This window comes from Penicillium subrubescens (assembly GCF_028828155.1).
Source record: "Penicillium subrubescens strain IBT 31985 chromosome Unknown utg000014l_segment0_segment0, whole genome shotgun sequence".
NCBI classification, from domain to species: domain Eukaryota; kingdom Fungi; phylum Ascomycota; class Eurotiomycetes; order Eurotiales; family Aspergillaceae; genus Penicillium; species Penicillium subrubescens.
The window spans coordinates 547,590-566,119 of NW_026643164.1; the positions used below are offsets into that span (position 1 = coordinate 547,590).

An 18,530-nucleotide genomic window follows, 5' to 3' on the forward strand; every position below is an offset into this window, starting at 1 on the left:
GACTTGCTCCGCCTGAAATATCAAGGGTAGGTATATATATAGCTCCCATTGTAAGGGAAGTGATGGAAAAACATATATATTGAATTTGAAAAGATGGTCTCCATCAAGGATTTAAAAGAGTGAGAAAGAAAAGAAAAGAAAGAAAGTTGAGAAGTGCCATTTTATCGTAGTTTGGAGTTGTTATGTATGCCTCTCTCGGTCCAACATTATGCCGGAGCCGAAGTGTACAGAACTCAAACCTATCAACCGATACATATTGTTTTGTTTACTATTTACCATATACGGTCTGTATAAACAGAACGAGAATGAATCATTAAAAAGCTGGCATATTGACCCGCTCGAAACATAGCAGCTATAAACATGGACATGCCGTAAGACTTCGTGACACACAAGATTCGTATCGAAAATCGCAAGGCTCGAACAATGTACCGCCATGCAAAGAAACAAAGTTCAAAGATCATGATAAGCCAGGAGAAATGAATATAGAACCTGACTAACCCGGATTCAAAGTCATACCTCATTTACCAGCCTTCCTCACCTTAAAATCAATCAACGCATTATACGAGGCCGTCAACGGCCACAACGCCCACGCAAAGCCCATCGCACCAACAACCAACAACGCATAATACACCACCGTCCAAACGATACTCAACTCCCCATTGCCCACACTAACCCCACGCCCCTTCCCATCCTCATCGTCCTTCCCACGCACCGGCGGCCCTAAGGGCTCACCAGCCTCCACGCGGCCCCAGAACCGGGGCAACCCGCACCAATTGCAGAGGCTATGGACCAGGATGACGGCGGGCAGGGAGCCGGTGCGTAGGTACACGAAGGTAGCGTACCAGCCGAAGACGGTGGTGTAGCTGAATTGGAAGAGGGAGCGGAGAAGAGCAGCTAGCGCGGGGGTGTCGGGGTGTGTGAGTCGGAACTCGTAGAAGTGGTGGATGTGGGCGATGCCGAAGTAGAGCGGGGAGAGGAAGATGATGCGAGCTGGGGAGATGTGGGCGAGAATGTGGAGGGGGACTATGGCGGAGCGGAACATGACTTCTTCGGTTATGGGGCCCTGGGGAGAGAAGGAAGGCGTTAGTGAGATTTCAATCAGCGTGCTGGGTCGGGATTGTTCGAACGAGCACAGTACATACCGCGATGTAATTCCTCCACCCAATCCACCCGCCAAGCGACTCGGACCATTTCGCCCGACTAAACCACGACCGCCACTCGCCCTCGACAATCCCGCGCTCATACAGCGGGCCAACGAACAAGATCGCAGTCAGCAGTAGACTGCGCAGGATATCGCCGAGATCGATGGGCCACCAGCCGAGCAGGCTCAACGCAGCGCTGAGCGAGGAACCACCCTTGTCAACGACAAGCCATAGCACAACTAGTGAGCAGACGAGACATGAACCAGTGACAGCGCGAATCCGCGCGCGGATGACGGAGGGCGCATCGCGGCTTAGACTGGGTGAAGGCCTGGTGGAGGGGGAGAGGTAGAAGGGAAGGACGTAGAGTAAAGTAAGGGCGACCTGGGGAGGGTTTCGTTAGTGTCGGAGCACGGCCATGGGTGTTCAGAGGTATATATGTATAGTTTGGGGAACTGGGGCAGAAGAGAATGTGATTTACCGAGAAGAGCGCGACGGTTTGCACGGATAATGAGGGTTCATCTAGGCGGGCGGTTAGCTGACAGGTCTGAACTTTGTGATCCTCGTCCGGTCTCTGGGGTTGCTGGGTTGGGAGATCAGATGAAAGGAGAGGCATACCCTGGTGCTTGGTGTATAGACTCTTGATACGAGCCAAAATGCCGGTGGGAGCCATGGCGAAGGCAAGTTGAGGTTGGAGATCTCAACAAACTTGCGGCTTTCGAAAAGCGCCGGTGGGCCAGTTTATCAAGGCAGAAGAGCAGAAGACAGTTCGAGACCTTCTTTGTTGCGGGTGACGTGGGGTGACAATACAACGACCATGATTACCGTTGGTGAGTGTGGTTCACTGTGGGTGACGGGTTACGTGGATGGTAATTACGCCGTCACAGCAGACTTCTTGGCCCTGGGGATTGGATTGAACTGGAACCAGGATGACCAGGATGATGATTCCTGTCTTGATCGTTCGTAGTATTGTTCTTAATATTGTTGGCATCCATCAACGAGAAGTCTCGTGTTCCGTAAGACCATATCTGTCCACAGAACGGAAGCCCAGTCCGACGATGGACAATTTCACTTCCAACCACACCCACCCCGACCATAGTCCCGATCGCGATATATACATCCCTCAACCAGGAACTATTGAAATAAAAACCTCCGTGGCAGGCGAGACGTCGCATTTTCAGTCCCGAACACATGGACCGAGCGTTGCTGTCACTCGTGGGCCAGGGTGTGCCTGAATACAGTATGTACCTATATTTTTATGAGGCATCATCTGCAGGCGTATCCCTTGGAGCCCATCTTCATTTCAAAATCTGAGTCAATGCGAGGGAATCGTGCGTTTAGGATAATTCTCCGATTTCAAGTGCTTCAATTAGTTAATAACCAGTGGGTTTTGTGTTTTGGTTGCTAGGTGACGAGTTATAGTTTGATGAGTGTCGGCGAGGGTGGGATATAGCCTTGAGACATGGTTATGCACTTCGTAGGGACTATATAGTTAGTTCTTTATGTTTTATACTGGATGTTGCCTGACAGATGAAAGGCAGTCATCGATATCGGGCACTCTGGCTATTCCGGCTGTATCGGATGAGGTCAGACGGCGCTAACCATTATCTCGCTAACTGTTCATAGTTTAGCTGGCCCGATCCTGGAGGAGTCCGAGGACAACGCATCGGGATCCACTAGGCTGAGGGAAAAGAGGGGAGCGATGAATTGAAGGACAAGTATGGAGTACTCCTATGGAGTTGTACGGAGCTCTTCCTGCTATAAAGAGATTACTGTAAGAGGATCATCTCCGTAGCATCTAGACTCTAGGTATACTACAGAAGTACTGGCATAGGATATTTCTAATTCTGATCTCAATTGACAACTGTCCCCTGCTAAGCCCTACTCTGTGACACTACGGAGTACTGCAGTAGTATGTTCTTTTGACCCGAGTTCACACCTATCAGCAGCACCCTAAAAAAGAAGACTCCATGAGAGCCCAGCCATGCATCACCCGCGAACCATACAAATCGGGGAGACAAGATCCACTTGATTTAATTCCTGTTCCTGTTTCTCCATATTTAAAAAACAAAAAACCGTATTTCCCCCAACGGTCGAGACCAACTTACCCAAGTGTAATTTCGCGACCGTGCAGTGCCTGCAGCGCCTGCATTACCCCTGCGCCCTGGTCTCGTTGTGATAGGCGCTCAACACTGGACACTTTTGACTGGATGAAGTTGATCCCAAGGCGCTTCACCGCCGCTGGGTAACAAAATTCCTGGCGCCCCCCTTGAGATCGCCGAGTGTCTCACCTTCTCTTCTCCCCTTCTTCCCTGTTGTCGTGTGTTTTTTTGCATGTTGTTGTTGCCGCCAGTCGTTCTGCGTTCCCCGTCGCTCTTTTGAAACTCTTTAATGACCCTCCCTTCTTGACGCTCACTAATGTCGCTCTGAAACGATCATACTCTTAATTGCTTGTCCTTGACGACTTGAACGCTCATTGATTACACTTCTGACGCTCTTTTCATGAAGAATTTGACTACCCCCACACCACCCCTATAGACGAGTATAGAGTCTATATCCACACATACCCACCACGAACCACCCTCATTACCGGCCACTCCGGATTATTACCATCATCGATCTCCTCGTGCGATTCCACATTCCTTACATCGAACCAATCTAGGAAAACAAAAACAACTCCCCTCTTTCGGTCAACGTCATTCTTGTTTATGATTATTGTATCGGCCCATTGCTATTTGCGTCGTCTGTCTATTATATCACTATTTGCATTCTTCATTACGGTTGGCACATACACCACCAGTTTCGCCAACTTCATCGCCTGTCTCTGGACGATGCGCTAATTTCTCGACTCGACAATCTCGACAACCTCAACTTCGACAATGCCGACAACTAAACAGTCAACGTCGCCTCCTCCACGGCGGCGACGAGCTCTGCAAGAGCGCAGCTCAGCCCACAACAATGAAAGATCACCAACTCGGTCAATCCAGTCACTCCGCATAGTCTTCGGGGAGAAAGAAGATGCCGAAATGTATGAAGCCACGCCATTTCCCACCAAGCCAGAACAAATCTTGCTGCCGATTCCCGGTAAAGGCCAGCAGCCAGGGTATATCTCGGATACCGGCTTCAGCTATGCAGATACCCCCGGTCCATCCTGGTCATCGCCCACATTCAGCCATGCCGCGGCCAGCAGCACGCGAGACCTGTCCATTCGCGAGACATGGGATGTATCCTCCACCGTGGATACAGTCAATTCACCACCACAGTTGTGGGATGATCCTACATCCAGCAAGTCCTCATTGCCGGAGGTCAGCCCAATGACCAAACATGAGGAGTATACATCAGACGGGCCCGATGAGCCGGAGTACTCAGATGATGAAATGATAGTCCTGCCCACCGCGACACCGACTATCAAAGCAGTCATCTCGGAACCTCCAACCTCGCCCAAGTCTGTCAGGGAAGAAGATCAATCGATCATTGGTTACTCCAGTCCCAATATTGAGCAGATCGGTGCCCCATCAAGCCCTAATTTCGAACCCATAGGCGCACCGTCGAGCCCCAACTTCGTGACGCTGGATAACTCGAGCGTCAACTTTCTGCCAACTGGTACAGCCAACTCAGACTCGGAGCCGCGCTCCAACTCGCTGTCATCGTGGAATTCTCGTGGCACAGCCGTTCGTCACGCCGGTGTTACCGCGGCCTGGATCCAAACGGCCGGTTCGTCCGAGCAATTGAGCACTCGCTCGCCATCACCATTCTACTCGAGCCCGCCATTGCGCTCAGTCTCCTCGTTCCGGACGCACAGCAGACAACCATCAGCCAGTCGATCCCGCTCCACGAATTCTTCGTCACGCAGTTTCCGCTCAGTCTCGGAGATGGCCGCTGCCATTGACAGCGGTATCCCAATCCAGTACCCACGCATTCGAGCTCCATCGTCCAGCTCCCGCGCCGATACCTCCGTATCCTCAGACCGAGATTACACGCCAGTCCGCGACTTCACCCCCGGCCCAGCCTCCGGCCGCTGGAACCCGCATCTCTCCCGCGTCTCATCAAACTGGTCCGACGAAGACCTGGCAAACCTCGCCGCTGCCGGCGAAGCCTTGTCCACCCCAGAGCGCGAGATGTCCGAACCAACAGTCCCCTCTGCAGCCCTAACCACCCAAACCAGCAGCAACTCCAGCGATTGGATGGCAACAGACAGCGACGAAGACGAGCGACAAGACAGTCTGACAAACCTGCCCCCACGCCCGGGGTTCCCAGGAAGTCTCTCCTCGGGCTCCAAGCGCAGCAACAGCATGCGCAGCCTCAAACGACCCGGTACAGCCTCAAGCACAGTCTGGCACATCCTCCCCACCTGGGCTAAAATATACTACCGCGCCGACGCACTCGGCCTGAACTCAGCCCTCTCAATAATGGACGTCAGCAGACCCGGCACCTCCAACTCAAGCGTCTTCAATTTCAATCTCATGCCCACACCACTCAACATACCCCGCGGCCGATCTCCCGAACGACCCCGTTCCCCGAACCGTGCCCAATCACCCCCTCGACCCGAATCGAAATCACCCCCACAAGCAGTCCTACCCGCGGTCCAAGTCTCGCAAACATCTCTCCCCCAACGACCAGGTGCAGTCCGCTTCGTCCAGCGCCGCATAGAAAGCGACCCTCTCGACCCGCGCGCACACTGGGTCCCCTCTCCCGAGGAAGAAGGCCAAGTCATCGGCGGTGCACCGCGTCATCGAATGCGCCATAGCTGGTCGCCGCATTTATACACGGATCGAAAGGGTATTCCGCATTCGACGAGTGCGTGGACGGCGCCGTCGTTGGATTCCACGAATGAGCCTTTGTTCGGGAGGAGGAATGTTCAGGTTTATTCGTTTTGTTTGGGGTTTATTTTTCCGCTTGGTTAGATTCCCCCCTCCCCATAAGACCTTCTTTACACACCCTTGTGTGAGAGAAGTGTTACTTGTTGAGTATGTTGAGAGTGTGGGCTGGTACTAACGAGACATCCAGCATGGATAATCGCATCATTCCTCCCTCTACCGCCTATGCCGAAACTCGTTCCCGAGATGACAATGAACACGGACGATGATGTCGAGATGGCGCTAGAATCGCAGTTGATGGCGCTTCAGCGTCGACGACATGAAAATGCACGGTGGTGGCGGAATTTGAATAGGTGGATGATTTCGCTTGGTGTGGTGATTATCGTTATTATCGTAAGTTTTACTATCCAGGACGTGTCGTCGGGATCTGAGATTAAGATTGGACTAACCTGTGGCTTTAGATCGCGTTGGCTGTTATTGGTACCACTACGGGCTTTTAATATTTTCGTTTCTTTTGGACTTGACTCGACTCGACCCCTTTTTCGCTTTCCTTTCTTTGGGACTATCTCCGACTGCACTTGCACTTGATCGACTCTATTCTCCAATTTCGGGACTTGGCTTGACTTGACCCCAACTACCAATCTGGTAATTTTCCTATGCGACCTCTCACCTCTCACCTCACTCAATCTGCAACTGCACCTTCGACTTTGATTTCAACTTTACCTTGATCTTCAGCGACGAAACTTCACTTCACTCCGCATTATATCTCCGACTGTCTCTTATGGTTACATTCACATTCACTACAACAACCCTTGGAACGATGATTTCCATTCCTAAGGCGCTGTTTGTTCATTCATCATTCTCTTCGCTGGACATTTTATCAGATACGACCTACACGACACGATTGTACGCACATACATAATTTATTCCCCCACTCACGCACGCTTCACTCGATACTTCCTTCAACTTTGGTTACTTTGCGTCTTCGTTTTTGGTTTGCGTCTTATTTTATCTCTGGTTAGATTTACTCAGAGAGGAACATTTGTTTGATTCGTTACTTTTTTTCATTTTATACTCGATTCACGTCTTCTTTCTGGTTTCATTTTACACTTGACATGTGTTACTTTCGATCTTGATCTTGACTTTGATCTCAACTCTGACTTGACACTTACATTTTTCTTTCTTGATTGCATGTTGCATCTGTATAATGGATATATGCTTTCATTTTACCAATGTCTCTTTTGCGCTTGATATACACCTTGTGTACTCATATTTGTCTGAATCTATCTGTATTAGAATTCAATTTCATGATTCAACACTTATCATTGAAACATCGTAACTTCTACAGTGGGGCTTCATAAGTCTGAAACTATGATCATTGTTCATTGTTCCAAATCATCTTATCAGTCACAAGTCGAATAATAGACACAATAATGATACCTAAGCTATTGAGAAAGACGATTGAAATGACCATTAGAAAGACCCTTCAAGAACCAACCACTGAAAGCATTATCTATTAGGGGGTCTCTCTGGTCTCTAGACTCAGACTTTTGAACTACAGTACTACTGTAGAGTTGAGTCGAATCGAGTTAGGAGGTCATGGGATGAATGGTTCCTTGTAAAACTTGGACTATTCAATGTTGGGCTGGATGCTTGCTCCCTGTTGGGGCGGTCATGTCTGAGGGTCAACACTAAGAGCCTATGCATATGAAATGTTGTAATGTATAAATGATTTTTTTTCTCACTGAATAATGCTAAATCCGAAATGATATCTCTCATGATTAAAATATGAGAAGCAACATACTCTCTAAACGCTATGGGCAAAAGGATACACCCCAACAGAACGTACCCTCCATCTCTGGCCTCGTAATAAGAAAAAAAACAAGCCAGCCATCACAACACTCCCATCACACTATCTATACAAACTTTCATCCACAAACCAACAAACCAAACACATCGCAACCCTAAAGCTTCCGCCCAATCTTCTGCTCAACAGCAATCTTCAACTCCTCTCCAGTAGGCATAGTAACCACACTCCCCCTCCTCCTCCTCGACTCAATCTCCGCCCTGATTTCCGCAACAGCCTCGTCAAAGTCGCGCTCGGGATCATTCGGCAGACCCAGTGTTGGCGGGCGCACGGTCTCTTGGCTCATTGTGCGCGGGGCATGGGGCCGGTTACGACGCTTGAGTTGGCCGACGAGATACGCCTTGACGGGGGAGAAGGAGGCGAATGCAGCGAGGGAGGCTGCGGTGAAGAAGATACCGTAGAAGTACACGCGCGACCAGACGGTCATTGAGTCGGTGAAATTGAGGAGGATGAAGGGGAGGACGGCGAAGCCTAGGGTGAACTGGGTTGCTACCCAGCTGAGGATGTCGTAGTACCGCTTGTAAGGGGTTGGTTTGCTGCCGTCCGGGGTCATGAAGAAGGGGCGCACGTAGCGGCGGAAGTCTGTGAGGTGTTAGTGTCAGAGGTTGAAGGATTATCAAGTTTAGAAAGTAATGGGGTCATACTCTTTGCAACGGTCTGGATGAAGGAGCCCAGCACAAAGGTCAGGTAGTAGCCGGGGTAGAAGCCGTGCCACAGAGCGCTGGTCGCAAAGGTAGCCATACTAGCACGGAAGCCGGGCTTCTTGCCCTTTGGCGTGACACGCAGGTAGATATAGTTGCGCAGCCAATGGTTAGTGTTTTTGTTCCAGCTACCAAGGTAGCCATATGAGTTCTGGGCGGTCTCAAGGCTGTAGGGGTCAACGTTCTCGAGTCGGTTCCAGAAAACCTTGCCTGATCTCGCATCGAAGCCGTTGTATCCCATACCTGACAGGATGCAGGCACCCTCTGTCAGAGACCAGACACCATAATACTTCAGCCGCGTGGTGAAGCCGAGCATGTACACGGTGAAGACACGGCGAGGGAAGGAGAATTCCATGAATGCATCGGATAGCACAAAGTCTGTAGTGAACCACGAGCCCAGCTTCAGGAAGGCAAAGATCCAGAACAAGCCGATGGCGGCTTTCTTCGTAGCAGGTGTGCCACTGCGAGGAATCTTGCGCTTCTTCCTGGTCGGAGGGACCTTGGCTGGGTCTGTGCCTGGGGGGATGTCGAACAGAGTCGTGTCCAGCCAGCGGCGGTAGTCAACGTACTCGAAAGACGGACCAGCAAACAGGGATGGGAAGAACATGACATAGCCCAGGTAGTTCACGATGCTAGGGAACTCGGTGATCGCAGAGTACTTTTGCGCATCTGACAGCTGCTCTTGAGGGAGACGACCGTCGTGAATGTTCCAACAGAAAGAAGAAAGTTTCATAACCAGCACCATTTGTGCTCCGGTGATATCGATCATTTGCGCGTCATCGAGGATTTGGCGGTAGATATGGCTGATCGACATGTGGCCCATGAGGAAGAGGAACCCAATCCAGGGCATCAGCGAGCCATCCACATAGTATGCAATGGCATAGGTACCGGCCGCACTGTAGAGAAGTGTGCGCAGGCCATCCCAGAGGTCGAATAGGCCGACAATGTAGAACAGTGAGACACCGATGATGAAGGCATTCTTTTTCCAGGGCTGGGAGTCGGGGATGCGTTTCAGTAAACCGGCGAGCGGGTAGGAGAGCAGGAACGAAGCGATCAGCTTGACTACGGAGGAAGTTAGAAGCTTGAATCTCGAGTTTTTGTTGCGGGTGGGCGCAGAATACATACGCTCATCTATCGAGGCGCCTGTGAGCTGAGCAGGGTAGCCAAACACTGCGGGGAGGTCAGTCCGAGGTCAAAAAGCTCTAAAAGCTTCACCAGGAGAAAATTTGGAGGAACGAACGAGTGTCTATATAGGGCAACATGGTGTCGACCCAGATAGAAGACTGGTGTTCAAGAGAAAACCACGCATACAAGCTGGAGAAGGAGGAGGAGGAGGGAAAATCAAGAGATCAACGGTGAGGACGTCATGTGGAAAAGCGGACGCGCCCCAACATTTCAACGTGTAGCAACCTCAGCTTCTCCACCTTCCCCCCGCGGTAACACCACCACCACCACCACCGAGATCAGCCGCAAATCCTTCAGTTTCGTCTTTTATCCTTTATCCTCCTTTCATCACCTGCGCTTGGGCGCATCATCCCTTCATCATGGACGTCGTCGCGGCCGTCTCGGGCTACATCTCCAAGATGGTGACGGCCGGCGAGTCAGCTTCAGGGTCGTCATCCACCAAGATGAAGATCCTGCTTCTGGATAGTGAGACAGTGGGACTTGCGCTTGACTAAATCATCATCGGAAATAAAAGACTAATCGCTGTTCATCTAGGTATCCATTGTCTCGACCGCCATCACCCAATCTGCCCTCCTGAATCATGAAGTCTACCTCATCGACCGCCTGGACAACGCCGCGCGCGAGAAGATGCGCCATTTGCGATGCTTATGCTTTGTGCGCCCTTCCCCGAACTCCATCCAGCTTCTTATCGACGAGCTTCGAGAACCCAGGTATGGCGAATACTACATCTACCTGAGCAACATCATCCGCAAATCCTCACTCGAGCGACTTGCCGAGGCGGACAGTCACGAAGTTGTGCAATGCGTGCAGGAACAATTCGCCGACTTCCTCGTCATAAACCCGGATCTGTGCACTCTGAACCTAGGATTCCCACTGTCCCGACTATGGAGCCATTCGCCAGATCTATGGAGTCCGGACTCGTTGCAACGGGCCACGGAGGGAACACTGGCTCTACTGCTATCGCTGAAAAAGAACCCGTTGATCCGATACGAGAAGAACAGTCTTTTGGCTCGAAAATTGGCGACGGAAGTTCGATACCACATCACGCAGGAGGAGCAACTGTTTAATTTCCGCCGGACGGATACGCCACCTATCCTGCTTATTCTGGATCGTCGTGATGACCCTATCACACCGCTGCTTTCACAATGGACATATCAGGCTATGGTGCACGAGCTTCTCGGCATCAATAATGGACGAGTAGATTTGCGCGATGTACCGGACATCCGGCCTGAGCTGCAGGAGATTGTTCTCGCTCAAGATCAGGATCCGTTCTTCAAGAAGAACATGTACCAGAATTTTGGCGACCTGGGACAGAACATCAAGGAATACGTGGAGCAATACCAGTTCAAGACGCAAAGTAATATGAATATCGATTCTATAGCCGATATGAAGCGGTTTGTGGAGGATTACCCAGAATTCCGCAAGCTCTCTGGTAACGTGAGCAAACATGTCACCTTGGTGGGTGAGCTGAGCCGGCGAGTCAGCGAGGATAATCTGTTGGACGTGAGTGAGTTGGAACAGAGCTTGGCCTGTAATGATAACCATTCCAATGACCTCAAGGTATGTCTGTTCTTCAGAGGATCCGGATTACACCATATACTAATTGAAACGTTCAGTCACTTCAACGAATCATCCAGCTACCAAATGTTCCAGCGGATAGCAAAGTACGCCTGGTAGCTCTCTATGGACTCCGCTACGAGAGCCAGCCCAACAACGCCCTTCCAGTTCTTCTCGACCTGCTCGTCACCGCAGGCGACGTCCCCCTCAACCGTGTCAATATCATCCCCAAGCTCCTCGCTTATCATCAATCTCTTCAAGCCCCGCCAGTTGCCGGAGGCTTCACCGATCTATTCGAATCAACCTCCTTCTTCTCAGGAGCCAGAGACCGATTTAAGGGCCTCAAGGGGGTCGAGAACGTCTACACTCAACATTCTCCACGACTAGAGGTGACCCTTCAAAACCTAATCAAAGGCCGCCTGAAGGAGTTGCAGTACCCGTTCCTCGAAGGCAGCGGGCACACCCGGGACAAGCCCCAGGACATCATCATCTTCATGGTCGGAGGCACCACGTACGAGGAGGCCAAGATGGTGGCACAGGTCAATGCCAGTTCTCCCGGCGTGCGCGTTGTCCTGGGCGGTACCAGTATTCACAACAGCACCACTTTCCTCGAGGAAGTGGACGATGCTGTCGGTAGCTGGCCAGAACCTGCTCCCACGACAGCTGCTGGACGGCTGCGAAGGGAAGTTGGTCGTTAGGTGGTTAGCATATAGGCGCTGGGTATTTTCCTTTGGTGGAATCCAATATATGATAATGTCATTAATCCTTACCAAGTCATGGGAAGATGTTCCTTTGTAGTGGATTGCGTACTCTATATACTTCTATTGTACTATGTCCTACCCAAGTGGGTCCGGAGAATGCGGAGAGAAGTGAGCAACGGGAGATTTCCACCGCCCGTTTCCCCTCGTTTCCCTCATCACCTCCAACTCCCCTGCAAATGGAGCAATACTCACCTCCTAAGGGAGGACCTTCTTCTCCGGCAGCTTCTCGTGAGCCACGACTACATCTTCCATCAACTACTGATCCCCCTGGCCCACAGAATCCCCCCAAGCCTCTCGTATGGCTGGTAAGTGCCTACCTCTACCTCCCCCACTCTACAGCTCATGCGCAACTACCAAACCAACATACTCAATATCTCCAATAACTAACCCTATAATGTTACATTCAGATCTTCGGAGCAACAGGCCACATGGGCCGCTCCCTCGTCAAAAACGCCCTATCCCGCCACGACCTCGTCGCCGCCGTCGGCCGCACCTACGAGAATAGCCCCGAAAGCATGAAAGAGCTCGAAGACGAACACGAAAACTGCCTCGGTCTCCTCTGCGACGTCCGCGCCCGCGAAACCGTCAAACGAGTCATCGACCAAACAATCGCCCGCTTCGGCCGCATCGACGTAATCGCAAACTGCTCCGGCTACGGCGTCATCGGCGCCTGCGAAGACCAAGACGAATTCGACATCCGCAACCAATTCGAGACAAACTTCACCGGCACACTGAACATGATTCAATTATCGTTGCCGCATTTCCGGGAACGACGCGCGGGAAGGTATTTGATTTTCAGCTCGACGTCTGGCGCACTGGGTGTACCGGGTTTGGGACCTTATTGTGCGTCCAAGTATGCGGTGGAGGGCTTGATGGAGAGTATGCTTTATGAAGTGGATAGTTTCAATATTAAGGGGACGCTGGTTGAACCGGGACATATGCGTCGCGACGATATTGGGGATTTGGTCTCGCCGTCGGTTATGGCCGCGAATCCGTCGGCGCATAATTTGTCTTCGCCGTTACCGCTTTACGGGCACTTTTTGGTGAAACCGCCCAGTGAGCCTTATAACACTCCGACATCCCCTGCGGCGCATGCGAGGCGCATGTTGATGTGGTTGGGTGATAAACAGCCTGCTTCGGCTGTGAAGGCGGCTCATCTTGTTTGGGAGCTGGGGCATTGCTCTTATCCGCCGCTCAGGTTGATTCTGGGTACGTATGCGGTGGAGAGTATTCGGGATCGACTGAAGTGTATTATTGAGGAGATTGAGGATTGGAAACATCTTAGTTTTCCGTTGGGAGAGTCGCAGCCTGCAGCTGGGCGAGACAAGTCTGTGTCTATTGAAGGGGCTGAAGGGGGAACGGGGTGAAGTGTTGCAGGATTATGAACTCCTGTCTGGCTTGAAAGTTGTCTGACAGTTCTCAATTTCCTCATCAACCTCCTGTGGCAACACATGCATGGCAAGTGGTATGTTGCAACCTGACCTCCCAATGAAGAATTGGAGGCACGCCAACAGTCCCAGAGCGTTCTAGCTCACCAAGATGGGCCCCAAGCCTCTACGAGGACACAAATTCCATCTTGTCCCCGTGTCCGGTACCGTGAACAATGCGATAGATCCAAGGCTGATTCGCCATGATTCGGCTTCATATAATGCATAATGAAAAGCTCTGTCACACCAAACAGGCTGCGCTTACCAGCACCCAGAACCAACCCACAAGAAACTACACTAGATGCTGACCAAGTCAATATAATCCGAACAAGATTCATTTCATCAGGGTGTATATGTACCACGCTAAGACTATGTAAAAAGAGTATACAAGAAGAGACGTGACCCATCATCACATTAGACTTTCCACACCACAGACATGATTGAGAATCGGGGAAAACAACAAGCTCTATATCATGACCGTCACGAAAAGATAAAAAGGAAGGAGGAGGAGGAGGAGCACATCATCATGACACACAAAACGGTCCTACTACCCTCAATCCCTAGCAAGAATAACACAAGTCTCCTTCGCATGCCAGATGCGACGACGCCTCACCACGTCCGTACCAAAAGTATCCTTAATCCCATCTTCGATAAAGCGCGTCGCAGCATGGTCATTTTCATCTTTCCCGTCATCACCAAATTGCCGCAAGAGACGGGCTTCCTCTACACTAGCCCCGAACTCGTATTCGCCGCGGCAGAGGATCGTCACGCCGATGGAGGCTTGTGTTGATTCCCCAGCTGGCAGAATCGGGAGAGCTTGCTGGAGCATACCCGTCCAGGCGAGACGGCGGGTTAAGTCTAGCGCGATGCTATTTGGTTGGTGGCGGAGGCTGGGCTGGAGACGGAGGAGGGGGTGGATGGGTCTGGATGAGCGGTTGCGGACTGTGACGGAGAGAGTGAGGAGGTCGTCTGTTTGGGCGTGGAAGCGGGAGCGGCCGGTTTGTTTTACGGAGGAAGGCTCAGGCTCGGTGTTGCTGGAAGAGGGGGGTGCGAGGTAGAAGGAAATTTCTACGTCCTCGAGACGCATTGCTTCTACCATGCGGGTGTTTAGACGAATGTTGCGGAGGTCGATGGATCCCTTGCGGCCTGTGGTGGACTCGGACCAACCTCCTAGGACTCGTTTGAGAAGTTCTTCGCGGAACCAGAATGCCTCGCGGGAGGCTGCTTCTGCCTCGAAGGTGAGCTTATTGGCGCTGACGACGAATTGGCGACGGGTTCCTGTGTTGACGACGGGGATGCTGGCGTATGGGTTGTCCAGGTAGACGCGGGGGAGAACGAGGACGAATCGTGAGACTTGGCCTGGTTGGAGATTGCCATCGACGGAGTATTGGCCCTTGCTGTCATCCTTGAAGGACTCGGGAGCTTTGATGATGGAGTGCTCGTTCACGCGCAGCCATACTGATAGCGGGCTGGGCCATGCATTGCGGAGGTCGAGTAAAACAATGCAGTGATCTGGTCCATATGCACCATTGCCCAGGCGGGAAAGAATTTGAGAAAAGGGATCTTTGTCGGTGGCAGACAATGGGCACTCTGATGTCTGTGCCGCGTCTGACGGGGCATCGAGATGATTTTTCCAGGCAAAGTCTCCGCTGAAGGGCAGGATGTCACAACGAGCAACCTCTACACTCGCGTTGACCGTGACAGTTAATGGGACGAACAGCTGCCGTGTGTAGAACACCTCTGGCAGCTCTCCCTGCTTACTCTTCAAGTACGAGTAGTCGATTTGCACTGTCGTATCTTGCAAGCCAGGCTTTCCCAAGACGTCCACGGTGAATGTGGCCTTCTCGCCAGGTGGGATATTCCAGTCATCAGATTGCGGGCCCTCACGGCGCCACTTCAAAGCAGGCTGGGTGGCCAGCTTCAACTCCAGCTCGTAAATCTCCACGGCAAGTAAATCCTTGTTTCTCAACGCCGATTGAAGCTGGCGAGTAGTCGAATCTTGGAAGGTGAACAAGACAAAATCCACGGGACACGAGGATATATTTTGAAGAGTGATGGAGAATGACTTGATCTCGCCTTCGAGAACCATCATTGCTGATTGCGAGAGCGACATCGACTCAATAAGCAAAGATGGCTGCTTGCCAATGACTTTGACCTGGCACGTTTCCGTTTCAGGTCCCTTCTTTGCAAACACTTTTCCATCTTTCGATGTCGTTGAGCTCCAGGACAACGGACGATCATTAAGAGGCTTCTTTGCAGAGAGTCCTGTGCGCTTGAACTTGACCTCAGGCTCGGGCCTCCATACTGTCTTGAAGATTGGGAATCTTCGCTCCCGACAATGGCGCATTTTGACAATACATCCCGAGATGTTCAGGTTTCCTTCCTCGTGGGCAGTACCAAGGACAATGATATCCTGCAGACAGAGTGGAGGAAGAACAATATTCTCTGCCACGGCCTCAAATTTCACACCCTCGCTTTCCAGCCGCAAGTGTTCGATCTCGATCTCAAACTCATAAGGGTTCTGGAGAGTCACTCGGAAAGAGGCAGGTTCATCAGTCACTGTAAGAACTTCCAAAGCCTTGCTACTAGGCTTGGCAAAGGGGTTATACAGGAAGGGATCCTTCTTCGCCTTTTCCGATCCCGTCGTAACGGCGTCTAGCTCTGTCTTGGACCGGCGGACAGGCCGTCGCGGATCAGGCAATGCAAGCAACTGAACATCACGGACAAGGAAATCGTCCCAGTACTCGGCAGCCATGTTGGTGGCACCTAGACGATTTCCGGCTCCTACTGTACGTTTGATGTTGTTCAAGAGACGGACTTGTTCGTCCTGTGGCAGGTACGGCGGCACCCTGTGAGCTTCATTCAGCATGAGCTCGCCCCGAATCGTTTGCAAGAGCTCCACTGTGAAGCGGAGGACGCCATCAAAGTCAGGAAGCGCTTCACAACAGTTGATACACGCTTTGAGAACGTCGATCTTGAGATTCAGATCGCCATATCGATCCAGTGTGACATGACGGAAGGACCGATCTGCAATGCTGGAAATTGAATCATACTCGGGACACTTTCGTGGGCCACCCGAAGCTGGCATCCTACTCTGTCGCTTCTCCCACTCATAGGATGCCGAAGGTTGAACACCGTAGATCTCACCAATTGAAGCCAGAAGAAGACGAACACTTGATTCCATATTGCCAGGACCAACATCGAGAGCATTAACATCGAATGCCGTGTCACTGAGAGAGGCCAGTCCAGCAGCAGGATGAATACCAACCTCTGCAGCACCGATCTTCCGAGCCTGGACAAGACTGGGTACCATGACAGTGAGAAGCTCGCGCAAAACAAAAGCTTTTTTCCGCGGCAGGTCAAGAGCATTGAGGATAGAAATGACACCCGCGATGATAGGGACAGCATCCGTGGCAGGCAAATCTGCTTCGGGGGCAAGTGGGAGAGCCCGGTAGAGGAAATTGGCAATTTCAGACTTGCGAAGCACAATTGTCCCGCGAGGGAGTTCTGGTTGATGTAAAGGAATTAAAGGTTCATTCATCACAATGTGCTTCAAAGCATTGTCATCGAGTCCGCCGTCTCGAATGCGAGCAGATACCATCAACCTCGAGAGTCGAATCACAGTTTCGGAGAAAACTAGCTGGGGCAGAGGTTCATCCGTTATATTGGCAGCCCGAACGTATAGGTTTAGGATAGTGTTGGAAAGATCCGGTAACAGGTTGGCAAGGTTTTGGAGGGAGACCAGACGGTTGCCAGCCGCAGATGGTGCCTGAATCGCATCTCTAACAGCCTTGGAAGCCTTGTCGGCTACCGGATAGAGAACGGGAGGAATTTGGAAATCCATGCCTGCCCACGCAAGCATCACGAGGCACAGAAGAATGTTCTCCAGAGCTTTTCCATGCCAGACATAGTCACTGCCAGCTCGCGCATTGTTGGCTGCCTCGACTAGCTCTTTGAGCGCATCTGGCCACCTTCCTGCCTGCAGGAAGAGAGTGCCGATGACAACTCCAGACCGGCCCTTGATACGGTTTTTGGTTCTGTCAGTGGCACTGAGGCCACTCACAGACATGCGATCCCGGCTGTGCTCTTTGGGTGACGCTATTGAGGGACTCCTGCCGCCCGAGTTTGTTCGTGATAAGTGGATGGAACGGGTGATCTCGTCGAATGTTGTAGGTGTTTCGTGGTCACTCGGTGCAGGGGAGGGGCCATTCGAGCTCAGGGGCGTCTCCGGTGGTGCACCATTAGGGTTAGATGGCATCTGCGCAGGCAAAGTCATACGATTCAGTATCCTATCCACAGGTCGCGGCCGCAACTCCGGATTTCGATGTGGGCCCCATGATGAAGCTCTAGGCGACTCTATCGACGGGATATTTTGAATCGTCTTGGCGAATTCATCCAACTCTGATAGCAAAATGGAGGTGATATCACACAGGACAGTTTTCATGGTAGTCGCCTTGGAGGCTTCGGGTCGAGGAACCCAAAGAACATTCTCCGGACCATTGGTGATATTATCCAGCCCCTCATAGTCAAAGACAAGGAGTTGGTTTACCAATGCCCGCGGGTTCCTCTCTCTCACCGCATCTAGTTCCTCTCGTAACCGGTCCAATTCCTGTGGTGTAGGATGCTTTGCATTGGCTCCAGAGCTTTGGGACAGCTCTGTCCCGTCGGCTATAGCAATGATCACCAGCGGTTCCCTGTATATCTCGAATGGGAACAGCTCTAGATGTGATGTGGGGGGAACGGAGAAGGACAGGTCGTAGAGGATCATTCCGGTGGGGAAGGCAAGCGGGGAGAACATATCTATAAATTAAATGGTCAGCTAGTCCCCTGAGTCGTTATAGTTGTATAGGCCGATTGGCACTCCGCTAGTCATTGCGTACTTCGGTTTGGACGAGAGTCCGGAGTAATGTCCCCTAGTCGCACCACATTCTCAGCTTGCAGTCGAGCAGCGAAGCTCAAGAAACGTGAGCGCTTGATTCTGCCAATTGGAAGCAGTAACGCCCGAAGGCGCACTGGCGCAATTGGGGATAGAGGATCGACTCCCATGGTGTCATCTGAGGGAGAACGGGGTCGAGG

At 51.6% G+C, this 18,530-nt stretch overlaps 6 protein-coding genes across 6 annotated transcripts; 3 read left to right on the forward strand and 3 right to left on the reverse strand.

Annotated features, from left to right (window-relative positions):
* Window positions 1-517: 517 nt before the first annotated feature.
* On the reverse strand, window positions 518-1,812 carry N7473_013419 (CAAX prenyl protease RCE1; the record flags this gene model as incomplete). Its single annotated transcript, XM_057159358.1, has 4 exons — window positions 518-1,063; window positions 1,143-1,523; window positions 1,621-1,661; window positions 1,758-1,812. The coding sequence occupies 4 exons, from the start codon at window positions 1,810-1,812 to the stop codon at window positions 518-520; spliced, it is 1,023 nt and encodes a 340-aa protein (XP_057002094.1).
* Window positions 1,813-3,430: 1,618 nt separating this feature from the next.
* Window positions 3,431-7,295, forward strand: N7473_013420 (putative serine-rich protein). The gene is made up of 3 exons (XM_057159359.1): window positions 3,431-6,038; window positions 6,147-6,349; window positions 6,418-7,295. The coding sequence occupies exons 1-3, from the start codon at window positions 4,019-4,021 to the stop codon at window positions 6,454-6,456; spliced, it is 2,262 nt and encodes a 753-aa protein (XP_057002095.1). The 5' UTR covers window positions 3,431-4,018; the 3' UTR covers window positions 6,457-7,295.
* A 625-nt stretch (window positions 7,296-7,920) lies between these two features.
* On the reverse strand, window positions 7,921-9,786 carry N7473_013421 (lysophospholipid acyltransferase; the record flags this gene model as incomplete). The annotated part of the gene is made up of 4 exons (XM_057159360.1): window positions 7,921-8,405; window positions 8,468-9,586; window positions 9,650-9,694; window positions 9,765-9,786. The coding sequence occupies 4 exons, from the start codon at window positions 9,784-9,786 to the stop codon at window positions 7,921-7,923; spliced, it is 1,671 nt and encodes a 556-aa protein (XP_057002096.1).
* A 282-nt stretch (window positions 9,787-10,068) lies between these two features.
* N7473_013422 (Sec1 family protein) lies at window positions 10,069-11,964 on the forward strand (the record flags this gene model as incomplete). The annotated part of the gene is made up of 3 exons (XM_057159361.1): window positions 10,069-10,182; window positions 10,244-11,269; window positions 11,326-11,964. 3 exons carry the CDS (start codon window positions 10,069-10,071, stop codon window positions 11,962-11,964), a joined length of 1,779 nt encoding a protein of 592 aa, XP_057002097.1.
* Window positions 11,965-12,203: 239 nt separating this feature from the next.
* On the forward strand, window positions 12,204-13,394 carry N7473_013423 (SDR family oxidoreductase; the record flags this gene model as incomplete). Its single annotated transcript, XM_057159362.1, has 2 exons — window positions 12,204-12,332; window positions 12,435-13,394. 2 exons carry the CDS (start codon window positions 12,204-12,206, stop codon window positions 13,392-13,394), a joined length of 1,089 nt encoding a protein of 362 aa, XP_057002098.1.
* Window positions 13,395-14,007: 613 nt separating this feature from the next.
* Window positions 14,008-18,500, reverse strand: N7473_013424 (TRAPPII-specific subunit TRS120; the record flags this gene model as incomplete). Its single annotated transcript, XM_057159363.1, has 2 exons — window positions 14,008-18,254; window positions 18,335-18,500. The coding sequence occupies 2 exons, from the start codon at window positions 18,498-18,500 to the stop codon at window positions 14,008-14,010; spliced, it is 4,413 nt and encodes a 1,470-aa protein (XP_057002099.1).
* Between the last annotated feature and the right edge of the window lie 30 nt (window positions 18,501-18,530).

Coding starts and splice junctions, on each gene's coding strand:
- N7473_013420 (XM_057159359.1), top strand. CDS start 4,019: ATGCCGACAACTAAACAGTCAACGTCGCCTCCTCCACGGCGGCGACGA. Junction 6,039..6,146: donor GGGGTTTATTTTTCCGCTTG/GTTAGATTCCCC, acceptor CGAGACATCCAG/CATGGATAATCGCATCATTC. Junction 6,350..6,417: donor TGGTGATTATCGTTATTATC/GTAAGTTTTACT, acceptor CTGTGGCTTTAG/ATCGCGTTGGCTGTTATTGG.